This window comes from Mesoplodon bidens, assembly GCF_964165515.1.
Source record: "Mesoplodon bidens genome assembly, chromosome: 2".
In the NCBI taxonomy this organism is placed as follows: Eukaryota; Metazoa; Chordata; class Mammalia; order Artiodactyla; family Ziphiidae; genus Mesoplodon; species Mesoplodon bidens.
Window position 1 is genome coordinate 59,262,359 of NC_138177.1, and position 21,891 is coordinate 59,284,249.

Here is a 21,891-nt window from a genome sequence, read left to right on the forward strand (position 1 = left end):
GGATTGGAACAATCAATATTATCAAATGACTAAAGCAATCTACAGATTCAATGCAATCCCTGTCAAATTATCAATGACATTTTGCACAGAACAACAACAACAAAAAACTTAAAGTTTGTATAGAAACACAAAAGACCCTGAATAGCCAAAGCAATCTTGAGAAAGAAAAACAGAGCTGGAGGAATCAGACTCCCTGACTTCAGAATATACTGCAAAGCTACAGTCATCAAAACAGTATGGTACTGGCACAAAAACAGAAATATAGATCAATGGAACAGGATAGAAAGTCCAGAGCTAAACCACGCACCTATGGTCAACTAATCTATGATAAAGGAGGCAAGAATATACAACAGAGAAAAGACAGTCTTTTCAATAAGTGGTGCTTGAAAAACTGGGCAGTTATATGTAAAAGAATGAAATTAGAACATTCCATAACACCATACACAAAAATAAGCTCAAAATGGATTAAAGACCTAAATATAAGGCCAGATGCTATAAAACTCTTAGAGGAAAACATAGGCAGAACACTCTCTGACATAAATCGAAGCAAGATCTTTTTGGATTCTCCTTCTGGAGTAATGAAAATAAAAACAAAAATAAACAAATGGGATCTAATTAAAGTTTTGCACAGCAAAGGAAACAATAACAGCATGAAAAGCAACCCACAGAATAGGAGAAAATATTTACAGATGAAGCAAATGACATGGGATTAATCTCCAAAATATACAAGCAGCTCATGCATCTCAATAACAACAAAAACAACAACAACAAACAACCCAATAAAAAAAATGTCTGGAAGATCTAAATAAATAGACATTTTTCCAAAGAAGACGTATAGATGACCAAAAAGTACATGAAAAGATGCTCAACAACACTATAATAATGATAAATTATTGCACTACAATAATCAGATCTAATAATTTGCATTATTAGAGAAATGCAAATCAAAACTACAATGGGGTTTTACCTCACACCACTCAGAATGGCCATCATCAAAAAATCTACAAACAATAAATGCTGGAGAGAGTGTGGAGAAAAGGAAACACTCCTACACTGTTGGTGGGAATGTAAATTGGTACAGCCACTATGGAGAACATTATGGAGGTTCCTTAAAAAACTAAAAATAGATCCATATGATCCAGCAATCTCACTGTTGGGCATACACCTGGAGAAAAACATAATTTGAAAAGATACATGCTCCTCAATGTTCCTTGCAACACTATTTACAATAGCCAGGACATTGAAGCAGGCTACATGGCCATCGACAAAGGAATGGGTGAAGAAGATGTGGTACATATGTAGAATGGAATATTACTCAGTCGTAAAAAAGAACAAAATAATGCCATTTACATAAACATGGATGGACCTAGAGATTTTCATTCTGAGTGAAGTAAGCCAGACAGAGAAAGACAAATATCATAATATTGCTTATATGTGGAATCTAAAAAAAATGGTACAAATGAACTTATTTACAAAACATAAATAGAGTCACAGAGGTAGAAAACAGTCTTATGGTTACTAGCAGGGGGAAGGGGGAGGGATAAATTGGGAGATTGGGATTGACATATGTACACTACTATATATAAAATAGATAACTTAATAAGGACCTACTGTATAGCACAGGGAAATCCACTCAGTACTCTCTAATGACCTATATGGGGAAAACATCTAGAAAAAAGTGGATATATCTATATGTATAACTGATTTGCTTTGTTATACGGTAGAAAGTAACACAACATTATAAATCAACTCTACTCCAGTAAAATTTTTTTAAAAACTACTTAGCAGAACTTACATATAATTAATATTGTTACGGAACCAATTTTATCTATTTAATATGGGAGATCCAGCTGAAAATTTCTGGGCAAAAGATTCTTATTGGTTAATTTTCTGTAAGTACAAAAAAAGCAAAAGATAGTCCCAGAGATTTCCATAAATTAGACTATTTTTCTCTAAATACTCTAAATTATTGAGACTTTATACTATCTTTGCCTTATTTCTTATTTCTGAGGTAAGCCGATGTTGTTGTAATCACTATTTCTATACGTGTGTTGAAGGACCATCAGACACAAGATAAACAGAATCAAAATTTATATTTTTCATATCAGAATTAATATTGGAAGAAATTTGCTTAAAACATTCAATACTGAAACTCAACTCTGGGCTGAAGTCTACTTTTCTTTAAAATGGATGCAATAATAGCATTTACCTCATAGGATCATTGTGAGGTTTTAATTAAATAATCCATTTACATGGCTTAGAATACCTTGCATTCAATATAAGCTAGTTATTGTTGCAATTATTATTATTTATACTATTATTTTATTCAGAATCATTTTTATATCAGTAGGTAGCACCTAATTTTCTGAGCAAATATAAAATAAACAAAGTTTTGTCATAATCTTTGATGGTGCTTTCATCCCAAAATGAATTACAGAATTTTCTTTCAGTGTCACTTCCTCTGCTGGGGAGGGAGACTGTCTTATTAGAGATACCAAATACTTGGCCCTTGAGACTGGGCTACTGACTGTGACTCCTCTTCACATGCAAAACTAGAAAACCACCTTAGATAAGTTGTACTTTGGCTCCACACTATTCCATGGAGAGGGCAATAATTGGGTTTTTAGTATTTCATTTGCCCATTTCTTTTACAGCTGAGCACTTTTATTTGCCTCACACATTAAAAGAGGAAAACTAGATGGAATATGTGTGCATGAAAGACGGTAGTTTAAGAAGGAAAAGAGTGGAAACTGGGAGGCAAATGGTTAAAGGCCTGAAGCTAACAGTACAAATATAATGTTATCCTCTCTCAGATTTATCCCATGTGGTGTTGTCTTTCAAGCTATGGCCATTGTGTGTCTGCACATCAGTGCTTTTTTCCCGTAGGAATAAATAGAAGTGCAGTAGAATCCAATGTCATTTCAGGGATCCTAATATTAAAAGAGCTCAGGTAAAACATTGTGTATGGGCTCTGTGCATGCATGGTTGACTGGTCAGTCTTCTTATGCATCCAATGATGAAGAACTTCCAGCCACTAGTTGACAAATGGGAAGAAGGTGATGTGTAATCCTCCATGGATCACCTTTGGCACAAATAAATACATGAAAATTAAAAGACTGTTGAAGTATATTTTCAATATATTTGAAGTTAATTATTTGCAAAGAGAAAGATGAAGACATCTTTATCTTAAGATTTATTAAAGGGATAAAACTATTATTCTACAGTATGTGATCCTAGACTGAATTTCTGTTTTCCTGTTTCTCATAGATGATGTGATCTCATCCTGAAGATTTAGCTTTGTGTAATATAAATTACACACAAACATGCTCTAAAGAATATTGGAGTAGCATCTGAGTTATAAAAGTGCTGAAGCAGTGGCAGTTCTTTTGGTAAAATGATTCTGACAAAGAAAGGTTTATCATTTAACTTTAAATGAAGGTGAACCTACTAAAACTATGCAAAATAACAAAAACTGTAGATTTAATTTCCCTCAACAACAGTAGAGGTGACTGAATGCTTTATGGAGGTGGTAGGTTTTTTTTTGTTTGTTTGTTTGTTTTTTTGGAGGTGGTAGTTTTGATGCTGACAGAACACTGACTTTATGTAATGAAAAGATTACCTGTCCCAGGGACTGCCAGTCCAAACCAGCACTGCCGATGTAAACATGCTGTTTGTCCACAATCCAGAAGGAAGACTGCAGCCGGCCCTTGTTGTAGGCAGTCATGTTCATGTAGGTCACCTCAGCTCCTAGGAGTTGAAGGAAATCCTAGTCAGCCTCTGTGTCAAGGCCATGAACATGCAGTCAGTCACCTACTGGCAGAAATACTCATGGTTTGCATCCATCAAAGTTGGCATTCAGGGAAGCCAAATATTTACATTAGTTAAGTGCACAGAGGACCCACAAGGAGTTACTTTATTCCCAAAGAGAATATAAAGGGGAAAAAAAAAAGAATACGTTTTTCCGTATGTATAGCTCCACAAGGTGACAAGATCATGGCTTCTCAAGTCAGATCTGACTCAAATCCCCACTTCTTGATTTATCATTCAAATGGTGAGATAGGTGTGCCATGCTCTTTTTTCTTTACTTTTGGGATAATTTTCATATAATTTTGCAATCAATAAAAGATCAGTCTTGCTTAGTAATATGCCTTTCCTCAATAAGAAACGGGCCTTCTTTTTCTTTATTGAAGTATAGTTGATTTACAATATTGTGTTAGTTTCAGGTGTACAGCAAAGTGATCCAGTTATGTATATACATATACATACATACATACATACATATATATATATATATATATATATATATATATATATATATATATATTTCAGATTCTTCTCCATTATAGGTTATTATAAGATATTGAATCTAGTTCCCTGTGCTATACAGTAAATCCTTATTGTTTATAGGAACTGGCCTTCCTATACTTTCTATATGTTAGTTTCACCTGTTACCCTTTCACTTGCCTTAACTTCTTTGTTTCCCTCTTCATTATTTAATTTGGATTTGATCTCTTCCTAGCCTTTCTTTATGTGATAGTTCTTAATATAAGCAATGGGGTTATTCAAGCCTTACAGAAATGTAAGGTCAACTAGGTCACCCAGACTATTGTTAAAACCAAAAAATTCACTTTAAGATCTGAATTTAACCAGTTGTTCTATGCATGATGTGTCATAATCAGTTGTCAAGCTGCTATGTACTGCTGCCTCAGGACTATGCATTTACAGCTTCTCAAAAGGAACATATACAGGGGACCTTCAAGATGGCAGAAGAGTAAGATGTTGAGATCACCGTCCTCCCCACAAATACATCAAAAATACATCCACATGTGGAACAACTCCTACAGAACACCTACTGAATGCTGGAAGAAGACATCAGACTTCCCAAAAGGCAAGAAACTCCCCACATACATGAGTAGGGCAAAAGAAAAAAGAAAAAACAGAGACAAAAGAATAGGGATGAGACCTGCACCAGTGGGAGGGAGCTGTGAAGGAGGAAATGTTTCCACACACTAGGAAGCCCCTTCACTGTTGGAGATAGGGGGTGGGTGGGGGAAGCTTCAGAGCCATGGAGGAGAGTGCAGCAACAGGGGTGCAGAGGGCAAAGTGGAGAGATTCCCTCACAGAAGATCAGTGCCAACCAGCACTCACCAGCCTGAGAGGCTTGTCTGCTCACCCACCAGGAAAGGTGGGCACTGGGAGCTGAGGCTCAGGCTTCGGAGGTCAGATCACAGGGAGAGGACTGGGGTTGGCTGTGTGAACACAGCCTGAAGGGGGCTAGTGCACCACAGTTAACTGGGAGGGAGTCCGGGAAAAAGTCTGGAGGGGCCTAAGAGGCAAGAGACCATTGTTTCGGTGCGCATGAGGAGAGGAGATTCAGAGCACCACCTAAACGAGCTCCAAAGACGGGCACGAGCTGCGGCTATCAGTGTGGACACAAGAGTTGGGCATCAAATGCTAAGGCTGCTGCTACAGCCACCAAGAAGCCTGTGTGGAAGCACAGGTCATTATCCACACCACCCCTCCCAGGAGCCCATGCAGCCTGCCACTGCCAGCGTCCCGTGATCCAGGGACAACTTCCTTGGGAGAACATTTGGTGCAACTCAGGCTGTTGCAACGTCATGCCGGTCTCTGCCACCACAGGCTCATCCTGCATTTCATACTCCTCCCTCCCCCGGCCTGAGTCAGCCAGAGCCCCCTAATCAGCCTCTCCTTTAACCTACTCCTGTCTGGGTGAAGAAGAGACACCAGAGGGCAACCTACATGCAGAGGCAGGGCCAAAACCAAAGCTGAACACCAGGAGCTGTGTGAACAAAGAAGAGAAAGGGAAATTTCTCCATGCAGCCTCAGGAGCAGTGGATTAAATCTCCACAATCAACTTGATGTACCCTGCATCTCTGGAATACCTGAATAGACAATGAATCATTCCAAAATTTAGGCAGTGGACTTTGGGAGCAACTGTAGACTTGAGGTTTGCTTTCTTCATCTAATTTGTTCCTGATTTTATGTTTATCTCAGTTTAGTAGTTAGAGCTTATTATCATTGGTAGATTTGTTTATTGATTTGTTTGCTCTCTTCCTTTATATATATATATATATATATTTTTTTTTTTTCCTTTTTCCCTTTTTGTGGGTGTGTATATGTATGCTCCTTTTTGTGATTTTGTCTGTATAGGTTTCCTTTTACCATTAGTCCTAGGGTACTGTCTGTCCGTTTTTTTGTTTGTTTGTTTGTTTGTTTTTTAGTATAGTTTTTTAGCACTTGTAATCATTGGTGGATTTGTTTATTGGTTTGGTTGCTCTGTTTTTTTCTTTTCTTTTTTTTACTTTTTAATTTTTTTAGTTTAATATTTTTCTTATTTATTTTATTATTTTTTCTTTTTCTTTCTTTTTTCTTTTTCACCTCCCTTTTCTTCTGAGCTGTGTGGCTGACAGGGTTTTGGTGTTCTAGCCGGGTGTCAGGCCTGAGCCTCTGAGGTGAGAGATCCGAGCTCGGGACTTTCGTACAACAGAGACCTCCTGGGACCACATATCAATTGGTGAGAGCTCTCCCAGAGATCTCCATCTCAACACTAAGACCAAGCTCCACTCAACGACCAGCATTCACCAGTGTTGGACACCCCATGCCAAACAACTAGCAAGACAGGAACAAAACTCCACCCATTAGAAGAGAGGCTGCCGAAAATCATAGTAAGTTCACAGACACCTCAAAACACACCACCAGATGCAGTCCTGCCCAACAGAAGGACAAGATACAGCCATGTCAACCAGAACACAAGCACCAGTACCCTCCACCAGGAAGCCTACAAAACCCACTGAACCAACTTTACCCACTGGGGGCAGGCACCAAAAACAATGGGAACTATGAACCTGCAGCCTGTGAAAAGGAGAACCCAAACACAGTAAGTTAAGCAAAATGAGAAGACAGAGAAAAACCCGCCACACCAAACAAATGAGGAGGCAGTCTGCATAAAAAAGAATTCAGAATAATGATAGTAAAGACGATAAAAAATCTTGGAAATAGAATGGGGAAAATATAAGAAATGTTTAATGAGGACCTAGAAGAACTAAAGAGCAAACAAACAATGATGAATACCACAATAAATGACATTAAAAATTCTCTCGAAGGAATCAATAGCAGAATAACTGAGGCAGAAGAATGGATAAGTGATCTGGAAGACAAAATAGTGAAAATAACTACCACAGAGCAGAATAAAGAAAAAAGAATGAAAAGAATTGAGGACAGTTTCAGAGACCACTGAGACAACATTAAATGAACCAACATTCAAATTATAGGGGTCCCAGAAGAAGAAGAGAAAAAGAAAGGGACTGTAAGGGAAAAACCTACAGCAAGATTACTCTACCCAGCACGGGTCTCATTCAAATTCTATGGAGAAATCAAAAGCTTTACAGACAAGCAAAAGCTAAGAGATTTCAGCACCACCAATCCAGCCTTACAAGAAGTGCTAAAGGAACTTCTCTAGGCAGGATACACAAGAGAAGGAAAAGACCTACAATAACAAACCCAAAACAATTAAGAAAATGGTAATAAGAACACAAATATCAATAACTACCTTAAATGTAAATGGATTAAATGCTCCAAAGAAAAGACATAGACTGGCTGAATGGCTACAAAAACAAGACCCATATATATGCTGTCTACAAGAGACCCACTTCAGACCTAGGGACACATATAGACTGAAAGTGAGGGGATGGAAAAAGATATTCCATGCAAATGGAAACCAAAAGAAAGCTGGAGTAGCAATTCTCATATCAGACAAAATAGACTTTAAAATAAAGGCTATTACAAGAGACAAAGAAGGACACTTCATAATGATCAAGGGATCAATCCAAGAAGAAGATATGACAATGGTAAATATTTATGCACCAAACATAGGAGCACCTCAATACAAAAGGCAAATGCTAACAGCCATAAAAGGGGAAATCAACAGTAACACAATAATACTAGGGGACTTTAACACCCCATGTTCACCAATGGACAGATCATCCAAAATGCAAATAAATAAAGAAACACAAGCTTTAAATGACACATTATACAAGATGGTCTTAATTGATATGTATAGGACACTCCATCCAAAAACAACAGAATACACTTTCTTCTCAAGTGTTCATGGAACATTCTCCGGGATAGACCATATCTTGGTTCACAAATCATGCCTTGGTAAACTTAAGAAAATTGAAAAGGTATGAAGCACCTTTTCCAACCACAACTCTATGAGACTAGAAATAAATTACAGGAAAAAATATGTAAAAAATACAAACACATGGAGGCTAGACAATACACTACTCAATAAACAAGAGATCACTGAAGAAGTCAAAGAGGAAATCAAAAAATATTTAGAAACAAATGACAATGGAAACACGATGATCCAAAACCTATGGGATGCAGCAAAAGCAGTTCTAAGAGGGAAGTTTATAGCAATACAATCCTACTTCAAGAAACAAGAAACATCTCAAATAAACAACCTAACCTTACACCTAAAGCAATTAGAGAAAGAAGAACAAAAAAACCCCCAAAGTTAGAAGAAGGAAATAAATCATAAAGATCAGATCAGAAATAAATGAAAAAGAAATGAAGGAAACGATAGCAAAGATCAATAAAACTAGAAGCTGGTTCTTTGAGAACATAAACAAAATTGATAAACCATTAGCTGGACTCATCAAGAAAAAACGGGAGAAGACTCAAATCATTAGAATTAGATGAAAAAGGAGAAGTAACAACTGACACTGCAGAAATACAAAGAATCATGAGAGATTACTGCAAGCAAATCTATGCCAATAAAATGGACAGCCTGGAAAAAATGGACAAATTCTTAGAAAAGCACTACCTTCCGAGACTGAACCAGGAAGAAACAGAAAATATAAACAGACCAATCACAAGTACTGAAATTGAAAGTGTGATTAAAAATCTTCCAACAAAGAAAATCCCAGGACCAGATGGCTTCACAGGTGAATTCTATCAAGCATTTAGAGAAGAGCTAACACCTATCCTTCTCAAACTCTTCCAAAATATAGTAGAGGGAGTAATATTGCCAACAAAAACCAGACGAAGACTTAATAAAGAAAGAAAACTACAGGCCAATATCACTGATGAGCATAGATGCAAAACTCCTCAACAAAATACTAGCAAACAGAATCCAGCAGCACATTAAAAGGATCATGCACAATGATCAAGTGGCGTTTATCCTGGGAATGCAAGGAATCTTCAATATAAGCAAATCAATCAATGTGATACACCATATTAACAAATTGAAGAATAAAAACCACATGATGATCTCAACAGATGCAGAAAAAGCTTTTGACAAAATTCAACAGCCATTTATCATAAAAGCCCTCGAGAAAGTAGGCATAGAGGGAACTTACGTCAACATGATAAAGGCCATATATGACAAACCCACAGCAAACATCATTCTCAATGGTGAAAAACTGAAAGCATTTCCACTAAGATCAGGTACAAAACAAGGATGCCCACTCTCACCACTATTATTCAACATAGTTTTGGAACTTTTAGCCACAGCAATTATAGAAGAAATACAAGTAAAAGGAATCCAAATCGGAAAAGAAGTAAAACTGTCACTGTTTGCAGATGACATAATACTATACATAGAGGATCCTAAAGATGCTACAAAAAAATCTACTAAAGCTCATCAATGAATTTGGTAAAGTAGCAGGATACAAAATTAATGCACAGAAATCTCTTGCATTCCTATACACTAATGATAAGGAAATTAAAGATGAAACAAACAGATGTAGAGATATACCATGTTCTTGGTTGGAAGAATGAACATTGTGAAAATGAGTATACTACCCAAAGCAATCTATAGATTCAGTGAAATCCCTATCAAACTACCAATGGCATTTTTCACAGAACTAGAATAAAAAATTTCACAATTTGTATGGAAACACAAAAGACCCCGAATAGCCAAAGCAATCTTGAGAAAGAAAAACAGAGCTGGAGGAATCAGACTCCCTGATTTCACACTATAATAGAAAGCTACAGTAATCAAGACAATATGGTACTGGCACAAAAACAGAAATATACATCAATGGAACAGGATAGAAAGCCCAGAGATAAACCCACACACATATGGTCACCACATCTTTGATAAAGGAGGCAAGAATGTACAATGGAGAAAAGACAGTCTCTTCAATAAGTGGTGCTGGGAAAACAGAAGAGCTACATGTAAAAGAATGAAATTAGAACACTCCCTAACACCATACACAAAAATAAACTCAAAATGGATTAAAGACCTAAATGTAAGGCCAAACACTATAAAACTGTTAAGAGGAAAACATATGCAGAACACTTTATGACATAAATCACAGCAAGATCCTTTTTGATCCACCTCCTAGAGAATAGGAAAGAGAAACAAAAATAAACAAATGGGACCTAATGAAACTTAAAGGCTTTTGCACAGCAAAGGAAACCATAAAGAAGATGAAAAGACAACCCTCAGAATGGGAGAAAATATTTGCAAGTGAAGCAACTGACAAAGGCTTAATCTCCAAAATATACAAGCAGGTCATGCAGCTCAATATCAAAAAAACAAATAACCGAATCCAAAAATGGGCAGAAGACCTAAATCAACATTTCTCCAAAGAATATATACAGATTGCCAACAGACACATGAAAAGATGCTCAACATCACTAATCATTAGAGAAATGCAAATCAAAACTACAATGAGGTATCACCTCACACCAGTCAGAATGGTCATCATCAAAAAAATTTACAAACAGTAAATGCTGGAGCTGGTGTGGAAAAAAAGGAACACTTTTGCACTGTTGGTTGGAATGTAAATTGATACAACCACTATGGGGAACAGTATGGAGGTTCCTTAAAAAACTAAAAATAGAATTACCGTATGACCCAGCAATCCCACTACTGGACATATACACTGAGAATACCATAATTCAAAAAGAGTCATGTACCACAATGTTCATTGCTGCTCTATTTACAATAGCCAGAACATGGAAGCAACCTAAGTGTCCATTACCAGATGAATGGATAAAGAAGATGTGGCACATACATACAATGGAATATTACTCAGCCATAAAAAGAAACGAAATTGCTTTATTTGTAGTGAGGTGGATGGACCTAGAAACTGTCATACAGAGTGAAGTAAGTCAGAAAGAGAAAAACAAATACTCTGTGCCAACACATATACATGGAATCTAAAAAAAAGAGAAAAGGTTCTGAAGAACTTAGAGGCAGGACAGGAATAGAGATGCAGATGTAGAGAATGGACTTGAGGACACAGGGATGGGGAAGGGTAAGCAGGGACAAAGTGAGAGAGTGGCATGGACGTATATACAGTAGCGAATGTAAAATACGTAGCTAGTGGGAAGTAGCCTCCTAGCACAGTGAGATCATCTCTGTGCTTCGTGTCCACCTAGAGGGGAGGGATAGGAAGGTTGGGAGGGAGATACAAGAGGGCGGGGATATGGGGATATATGTATACGTATAGGTGATTCACTTTGTTCTACAGCAGAAACTAACACACCATTGTAAAGTAATTATACTCCAATCAAAAAATGTTAAAAAAAAGGAACATATTGCCCACTGCATACAAAGCCACTTATGTGAATTTCCGCTAATGGTCCATTTCTTTAAAAGAACAATCTACGTGTATATATTTAATGTACTAAACTATTCTATTTTCACATATTCAGTATTAATAAAGAAAATGTATTCTGGTGGGCCTTTTCTTTGTCAAAATCTTCACTACAAGAGGAAGATGTAATATCATATGCCTAAGGCTACATTCCAGAATACAGAAAGAAGAGTGATTTACACTGTGAGCTTAATCTGTAACTCTTGGGAAAATGTATACATCTGGGCTCCTGTGGCAGGAGGATGAAAAAAGAGGCCATGGGGCTGGGAGAGGATCTGCCATGAAGAGAGCATCCAGGAAGTTTTTCTCTGTGGGTGGGGCAAGTTTATTATCCTAGATAATTGCAGGCACATGTTCCTTAGCCTTCAGCCATCCTGGAACAGTAACATCCCAGAGGTATGGAAGAATCTGAATGTCCAAAGTGGGTAGTTACCATGGCAATTATGGAGAGACGCAAATCTGCACAGAGGGTGTGGTACCCCCAGAGACAGCTGCCAGTGCTCCTAAGTGGATGAAGAGCAGCATTTGTCTTTGGAGAGTGTACTAATTTCTTAGGGCTGCCATTACAAAGTACCACAAACCAAGTGGTTTAAAACAACAGAAACTTGTTCTCTCTTAGTTCTGGAGATTAGAAGTCAAAAATGAAGATGTCAGCAGGGTCGTGCTCCCTCTGAAACATAGAGGATAATCCTGTCTTGCTTCTTCCTAGCTTCTTGTGGTGGCCATCAATCTTTGGCATTCCTTTGCTAACAGATACATCACTCCAATCTCCCCACTTCTGTTGTCACATGGTGCCTTCTTCTTATGTGTCTTTGTTTTCTCCTCTTCTTATAGTGACACTAATTATGCCAGATTAAGGGCCCATCGTACTACAATATAATCCTATCTTAATTAATTATACCTGCAAAAAACCTATTTCCAAATAAGGTCATATTCTGAGGTACTAGGGGGTAGGTCTTTAACATGTCTTTTGGGGAGACACAACTCAATTCATAACAGAGATCTTGGCCACTTTAATTGGCTATGCTCTTCAACAGCACTAGGCTGATGAGCACTAACGGAAGCATCTTCTCATCTCTGGAGGAAGAGAATCAAGGTGATCTTGGATTTGCTTCAGAGTCTACCTTCAACATGTGCCTCTGTCAGGCCTTCACCTGCCTTCTCATTCTGCCTAGAAACTCTAATCTTCTGTGACATTGGCTGGTTCTCACTTCCTGGCCTGGGATATGTGCATTGGACTATTTATTATCTCTTAGACTCCCCACATATTCTTGCTCAGGTCCCGAGCCCCAGCCCACTGGCCCACCTGAGTGGACACTGAGCCTATCTGAAGGACTCACTGAGGATTATCCCTTTCAACCTCTCCATCCCACACTGCATAGCCATCTCCCTAAAAGTACTGTTAATTTACTTGGCAGTTTAGCCTAAAGAGTGTGATTTCAGGGACCACCTGTGTATCCCTGCAGCCAGAGTATCTACAGTTACTTATTGATGCCTAAAAGTATTCAATAAACCTTTACTGAATATCTAATATATACCAAATGTTATGTGAAATTATGGACAAAAAAGCAAAAGTGGCTGATTCAAATTCAAGCATACCAGGGTGTGGCCAAAATGGTGGGAAAACCCTGAGCTCACCTCCTCCCAAGGGCACACCAAAATTACAACTATCTACAGAGTAACTATTGATGAGAAAAATCAGAAGGCCAGCAGAAAACATCCACAACTAAATATATAAAGAGGGAACCACAGTGAGACTCGCAGGAGGGGTGGAGACACGGTACAGTCAAGACCCCTACCCTGGGGTGGGTGACCCACAAAAGGAAGGATAATTACAACTGCAGAGGTTCTTCCCAATGAGGTGATCTGAGCTCCAAATCAGGCTCCCCAGCCTGGGGGTCCTGCACCAGGAAGATGAGCTTGCAGAGCATTTGGTTTTGAAGGCTGAAAGGGCTTACATTCAGGGTAGTCAGAGGGCTGTGGGAAATAGGGACTCCACTCTTAAAGGGTGCACACAAAATCTCACATGCTCTAGGACCCAGGGCAGAAGTGATTTGAAAGGAGCCTGGTTCAGATCCACCTGCTGATCCTGGAGAGACTACAGAAGAGGCAGCAGGTAACTGGAGCTCACCCTGGGGACCCAGACATTGGTGGCAGCCATTTTGGGGAGCTTTATCTGCCTCTTGGGCACCACTCCTGGCAAGAGTCATTTTGGAATCCTCCCTTGAGCTTATTAGCACTGGAACCTGACCTCACCCACTGGATGATCAGCACCAGTACTGGGATGCTTCAGGCCAAACAACTAGCCAGGCAGGGACATAGCTCCACCCACCAGCAGGCCTGCTGTCTTAAGTCCCCTGAGCCCAGAACCAACCTGGGACCCAGCCCTGTCCACCAGAGGCTCTAGGACTCTAGGACCAAGCCCTTCACACTAGCCTTAGGACCGCCAGGGCCCTGCACCCAGAGACACCAGCTCTGTCAATCAGTGAGCCAGCACTAGCCCCAGGATCTGGCCTCACCCACCAATGGGCAGGCACCAGCCCCTCAATCCCCTGGACGTGGCCCTGCCCACCAGCAGTCAGACACAAGTCCCAGGACCATCACATCCCAGCAGCCTTCTGTATCAGGACCCAGCTCTGCCCACCAGCAGAACAAAACCAGCTCCAAGACCTCCAAGGCCCTGCAGGCAGCAGCCTCATGACCTGGTCCCCCCAACCAGCAGCCAGTAGTTTCTGCACAAGGGAGGGCCTGGCAACCAACCAAACTGGAGGCCAGACACCTACCAGACTACCCACAGTAGTCAGTCTGCCATAACAGAAAGACCTGTATAGCTCACATAGGGAGGACCCTTAGAGGATTTACCTCTGGTGACCGAAGGGGAGTATATTACTGGGATGCATAGAACATCTCTTATAAAATGTTACTTCTCCAAGGCAGGGAAACATAATCAACCTGCCAAATACATAGAAGAACAAACAGCAAATTAGGCAAAATGAGGTGACAAAGGAATAAGTTCCAAATGAAGGAACAAGATAAAACCCCAGAAGAACTAAGTGAAGTGGAGATAGGCAATCTACCCAAGAAAGAGTTCAAGGTAATGGTTGGAAAGATGTTCAAAGAACTCAGGAGAAGAATGGATAAACACAGTGAGAAGTTTAACAAAGTTTAGAAAATATAAGAAAAGAACCAAACAGAGCTGAAGAATATAATAAGTGAAATGAAAAATTCACTAGAAAGAATCAGCAGTTGATTAAATGATACAGAAAAAGAGATCAGCAAACTGGAAGACAGAGTAGTGGAAATCACTGAAGCTGAACAGAAAAAATAATAAGAAGAAGTGGGGACCATTTACGAGACACCTAATGTTCACATACTAATGTTCACATAATAGGGTTCCCATAAGGAGAAGAGAGAGAGAGAAAGGGGCAGAAAACATATTTGAAGACATAATAGCTGAAAATTTCCCTAACCTGGGGAAGGAAACAGGTTTCCAGGTCCAGGAAGCACAGAGAGTCCTAAACAGGATCAACCCAAAGAGGACCACACCAAGACAAATTGTAACTAAAATGGCAAAAATTAAAGATAGAGAGAATATTAAAAGCAGAAAGAGAAAAGCAACAAGTTAGTTACCCACAAGGGAACTCCCATGAGGCTATCAGTTGAATTTCCAGCAGAAACTCTGCAAGCCAGAAGGGAATGGCACAATATATTTAAAGTGATGAAGGAGAAGAAACTACAATTAAGAATACTCTACCTGGCAAGGCTTTCATTCAGATTTGATGGCAAGGTCAAAAGTTTTACAGACAAGCAAAAGCTAAAAGGGTTCAGCACTACTAAGGCAGCTTTATAGTGAAAGGTTAAAGGGACTTCTCTAAGAAAAAAAGAAAAGGTCACAACCAGAAACATGAAAATTATGAAAGGAAAAGTCTCATTGGTAAAGGCAAATATATAGTAAAGGTCGTAAATAAACAATGCATAAAGGTAGTAGGAAGGATAAAAGACAAAAGCAGGGGGGACTGGATGAAGGTAGTCAAAATGTACAAATTGCCGATTGTAAGATAAATAAGTACTAGTGATGTACAACATGATAAATTAACACTGCTGTATGTTAGAGATGATAGTTTTTAAAAGTATAAACCCTGAGTTCTCATCACAAGAAAAAACTTTTTTTATTTGTTTAATTTTGTATCTATATGAAATGATAGATGTTTAGTAAACTTACTGTGATAATCATTTCATGATGCATGTAAGTCAAATCATTATGCTGTACACCTTAAACTTATACAGTACTGTATGTCAATAAACCTGGAAGAACAAAAAACAAATTCAAGCATACCAAATAAAGTGCAAAATTTAAAATGATCAGGATCTGCTCCATCCCTGCTGTTCAGATAGCAAGGGGGCACTGAATATCTGAAAGATGAAAAAGGTGTGCCCCATCACTCTATTAGGGAACCCCAAGCGAGGGCCGAGAGCATGAAAGACAGTGATGGCTTCACAGTTCTGCTAGGGCCAGAGCTACAAGGCCAGCAGAGCTGTGTGTAGAGATCAAGCAATATGTAATAACAGTAACTCCCATTTACTGAACACCTCTGTGTGCCCAGGGCCAAGACAGCTATGTTACAATGATCCCACATGGTATATCGTTTTTTCCCTACAAACTACTGGACATGGTATAAGAAAATCAATTGAAAATATTTGATGATACATCTGGAAAAATATTTGTCTACATATGGTTTGTGAAACATCACTTTCACATTAAGAATTACCTATTCATCTCTATCTAAATCTAATCACCATCTATCTCTGAAGATAAATGCTTTATCTTAATTTATACCTTAATTTACCTCTATAGTTACATAACTATAATTTATATATTTATAAATATATAGTCATATCCAACTGTCCCTCATTTTATTACAAACATATTATTCAATATTTTACTTAAAACAATTTATTTTACGTGCACTTCTAAATTATCTTTTTTTTGGTTATAGCAATTATCCTCATCCTATTGTTTGTATATGTATTAGAAAGAGATGTTTAAAATCCAATATTTTCTGACTATAAAACATATTTAATTACAAAAAAAGTTTGTAATGCATCATTTATTGCAGTGGTAGTACTAAGTGCACAAACCAAATTTGAGTTTATTACATGGTATTACGCTAGAATTTTAATTGGCAAAGATGGTTACACACATTTTTATGAAGTACATGTTATAGACTTATAAGATTACAAAATATCTTTAAAATATCTTTATTGATTCAAATAAACACCTTTTTTCAACAGCTTTGAAAAGGTATTTGTGAAGTTTGATTAATCAATTTTCATTCTCCTATGTTTCATTTTTAATAGAGAAAAATATTATTGGTCTCTCTGCAGCCAATGATCCACTGTGCAGATGCCTCAGGATGCCAAGTGAGAGATGCACATCACAGCAACAGTGACACACCAGGACCACTGGCTGGTTGCTGTGCAAGGTTGTTGTTGGTAGGTCTGGATTTCTGCAGTTCCTCCTGTTTTCAGCCTGATCGTTTATGTGTTTAACTGATGGTTAACAGAAATTATTAGCAATTCAAAATAATGTTTTAAAAATTTTTTTCAAAATAATGTTTTTTTAAAAAATTATTTTTTTAAATTATTTTATTTATTTATTTATTTATTTATTTTGGCTGCATTGGGTCTTCATTGCTGTGCGTGGGCTTTTCTCTGGTTGTGGTGAGTGGGGGTCACTCTTCACCAGTGCACGGGTTTCTCATTGCAGTGGCTTCTCTTGTTGTGGAGTATGGGCTCCAGATGTGTGAGCTTCAGTAGTTGTGGCAAGTGGGCTCAGTAGCTGTGGCTCGTGGGCTCTAGAGTGCAGGCTCAGTAGTTGTGGTGCATGGAGCCCAGTTGCTCCGTGGCATGTGGGATCTTCCCAGACCAGGGCTTGAACCCATGTGCCCTGCATTGGCAGCTGGATTCCCAACCACTGTGCCACCAGGGAAGCCCCTCAAAATAATGTTTTTATATGCAAACATGATAAATCAAGAGGATGTACTTGTTTCTATAATCACTTTATCAATTACTTTCACAATATCTAAGAAGTCCAATTAAATCTTTAAAAAAGCTACAAATGTGCTGACCTGGTGGTGGTGAAGTCCTAATCCACTGCACTCATCAAGATAAAGTGGTGTGGATAATCCTCTTTTACTTCCTTCTTGAGAAGTAAAACATTAAGAATCAGGAAATCCCAAACTACTTATTAATCCACTGAGCTTTAATAGAGATGCTTTGTTGACATTTAATAGAGAATGCTCCTGGTTTTAGAGCAGTTCTATTTCTTTACTGTTATTCTTATGGTATTAACCAGATAATATTGTACTTTATTTTGTGCATGCATAATGTCAATGAAGAAAATAATCCATTGAAATTTAACAGAGAAAATGAAAATATTAACTAAAAGTTATTTGTTAATTAAAAAATACTTAAAGAAAAAAGTATAATGTCACAATGAATTGGAAATTAATGCCACTACCTTGGGGAATCAAGTTGACTGCATATACACATATTTTAAAATGTGAATCCTCCTCTAGAAAGACTTTCCAGCATTAAACTTGCTGTCCTATATCTTGTTTAGTGGAATTAATAACTAACTCTCGTATAGAGAGAATTGTTCTTTTTCAGGGACCCTAATATTTGCCTTAGTCAGATTTTGGAGCACCTCACTGTTCCTCATGTATGATGCAGCTGTGGATGATAGTACATGGCTGAGCTCAAAGTCACCCCCACCTGCCTACAACACAGACCCTTAGCAACCAGCCTTCCATCTGTGCCTACCACATGATTTTTAGGACATGACTATGTTTGTGATTCTACTTTATTACCATCAACAAAAAAAATCCTTATACTCATATTTTGATCAGAAATAGATTCACAAATAATATATTTGTTGAACAGTAGCTAATTCATCACCTCAGGATACTCATTCCAATCTAAAATTGCTAAAATATTATTTATCATTTCCATTTTGAAACTTCAGGGATGTGCTTTCTCTCTAGATTAACTGAACACCAGAGATTCTGAAGAGGTTTAAAATTGGAATGTTCACACACACTTACACATAAGGAAGATAACTCAGGGGGAAAGTGAGCAACATCAGAAGACATCTGGTTGAAGAATTTAATATTTAATTCCAGTGTAGATAAGAGAGTTAAATTCTACCTATGCTCAGATTTATATACTCCAGATGTATGTTCTCTACATCTAACAGTTCTCTCTCTCTCTCTGTTTCTTTCATGAAGGGGAAACAAAATCTTCATAAGCTATGTCTGTTAGTTGATGTTACATGTGGTTTAGATGTTCATCCTTTCTTCTTGGCCAATGCCCTCTTTTTAGAGTGCTAGATGCACCCACATGATGCAGAATGGAAATGTCTAGGTACCATGTAAATCTGTTTAGTCTCTATTTTGCCACAGATGATTGAACCAAATGTAGACACCTGACCTAAGTTAAGCCAATAAGACTTCCTCTGAAGCTAATTAAAATAAGCTGTGCTGGAGAGTCATAAACAGATGGAGGTTGCCATGACTATCCAAGTCCACATAAATGAAGGGGAGGAGAAGGCAAGCTTCAGAGAGTGTGAAAGAACCAGATGCGTGGCGAAAAGAGATGAAAAGACAATGTCCTCCTAGGAGAGGAAAAGGAAGAGGGAAGAAGTGGTAGAGGAGAGTCCTTGGCAGCCTCATCTCTTCAGACCAGCTCCACTTCAGACCTTGAGTTCCTCTAAATCTTTAGAATAAATTACTTGTTATTTAAACTTGGTTTGGAGGGCTTATGTTTCTTTACTAACTTATTCTTATGGTATTGATCAGATAAGATTGTACTTTATTGTGTGCACATATAAGTCCTACAAGCCTTTATATGCATATTTTTAATGTCTGACTAAAAATATTCAGTTCTGGGCTAAAAATCATGCAATTTTTAGCAACGAGCCAGTTGCATAAATTGCATGTTTAAATTTAAAATAAACATTCTGTCAAAATATTCTTCATAATGACACAAAAGGAAATGTTAGTACATTGTGGTTAAAAGTAGAAAATAAAGTTCTATATTCCCCTTGATGATCATGAAAAATATTAACCAAATGTATCTCCAAGTTTATTTCCAGAAAGTCACCTGTTGAAAGTCTATTACTAAAGCTTTAGTAAATTTCAAGAGAATATATGTAACTTATAAGAAAATTATGAAGCACCATATACAAATGGATACCTGTGAACCTTCCTTCTTACTAAACATAAAAACTAAAACCTTGCCAATCTGATTAAAGCAGTGCTTCCCAGTCAGTGATGATTCTGTCCTCCTTCCCCCATGGGACATGCAATAATAACTGGAGACATTTTTGTTTGCCAAAATTGGTGACAGGAACACTATTAGCATCCAGTGGGTAGAGTTCAGGGATGTTACTAAACATCCTGCAATACACCAGGCAGTCTCCCACAACAGAGACTTATCCTGCCCCAAATGTTGACAGTCTCAAGGATGAGATATCCTGCATTAAAGTTGTTTGTGTGCTTATGTTTGATCCCATATCCTTACCATTTTTCTCTGATGCAACCATGATCCTGAATTTAGTGTTTACCACTGTCTTATTTTTAAATAGTTTATCACATGTTAATATACCCCTAATAGCATTATAAAAATGAGTTTATCACCAGCTTTTGAACACAGGTAATTAATGAGCCTTAAGCATGTATCAAAGGGAAATGCATCAGTATTAGTAATTATAGATTTCTGTAAAGGCTTATAGATGTTTCCTGAAAGCAAAGTTTGCAGCAGAAGTCTATTGTACCAATCAAGTTTTTCTTCTTCTGAATGTATTGATTTGTATGAGCAATGAAAAAGGTCATAGCCTATTCTTGGGAGCTTTAATAAAACAAGTACAGTTTAATCTATTTAATTAGCAACATTCTGGAATCCATTGGCTTGAAGGCTAAAGGGAACACCAAAGGGTAAAAATCACCAGTCATGACATATCTCTGTTTTCAAATCATTCAGTGAGTGATATTCAGAATTTTTTTAGATAATCAGTTACATGTTCCAGTTGTAGAAAAAGTGAATCTAAAGTGCACATTTCATTCTTAGTTTTAACATATCCATTCAAACATTGTCAAAACTAAGTTGTGGAATTTTTTACGGGTTGTCTTTGATACTTTGCTTTTAGTCTACAGATTTGGACTCACAGGGTCCATTTCTAGTGAAATGTCATGCTTTGATTATTGCCTCATAGTTCAACAATTAAACTCTCTATAGGAATGGTTGATTTAAGGAACCATTAAGCTTTAAAATAAAGTTATACTTAAAAATAAAATTTGCTCTAATAAATGCTGGAGAGGGTGTAGAGAAAAGGGACCCCTCCTACACTGTTGGTGGGAATGTAAATTGGTGCAGCTACTATGGAAAATAGTGTGAAAGTTCCTCAGAAAACTAAAACTAGAATTACCACGATCCTGCAATCCCACTCCTGGGCATATATCCAGAGAAAACTCTGATTTGAAAAGATACATGCACCCCAGTGTTCATAGCAGCACTACTTACAGTATCCAAGAAAGCAACCTAACTGTCCATCAACAGATAAATGGACAAAGAAGATATGGTATATATACACAATGGAGTATTAATCAGCCATAAAAAAGAATGAAATAATGCCATTTGCAGCAACATGGATGGACCTAGAGATTATCATATTAAGTGAAATAAGACAGAGAAAGAAAAATAACATATAATATCACTTACATGTTGAATCTTAAAAAATGACATAAATGAACTTATTTACAAAACAGAAATAGACTCACAGACATAGAAAGCAAACCTATGGTTACTAAAGGGGATAGTGAGAGGTGGGGGAGATAAATTAAGAGTTTGGGATTAATATATACACACTACTATATATAAAATAGATAAGCATCAAGGACCTACTGTATAGCACAGGGAACTATATTCAATATCTTGTAATAACCTACAATGGAAAAGAATCTGAAAAAGACTATATATAAATTGAAGTATAGTTAATTTACAATGTTGTGAGATATATACATATATAAATAAATAAATAAATATATATATATATATATATATATATATCTCACTTCGCTGTACACCTGAAACTAACACAACATTGTAAATTAACTATACTTCAATTTAAAACAATGGTTAAAAATAAAAAAAGTCATTGCGAAGAAAAAAACAAAGTTTGCTGAAATTATACATCCTCAATTAT

The 21,891-nt window shown here is 37.5% G+C and overlaps 1 protein-coding gene across 1 annotated transcript in view; it reads right to left on the reverse strand.

Annotated features, from left to right (window-relative positions):
- PLD5 (phospholipase D family member 5) overlaps nt 1-21,891 on the reverse strand; it is a gene marked incomplete at both ends in the record, with an annotated part of 480,984 nt that overhangs the window by 100,016 nt on the left and 359,077 nt on the right. Inside the window, one exon of the mRNA XM_081224825.1 lies at nt 3,620-3,747. Within this exon, the coding sequence (XP_081080951.1) occupies nt 3,620-3,747 (128 nt within the window). The remainder of the gene's footprint in view (nt 1-3,619; nt 3,748-21,891) is intronic.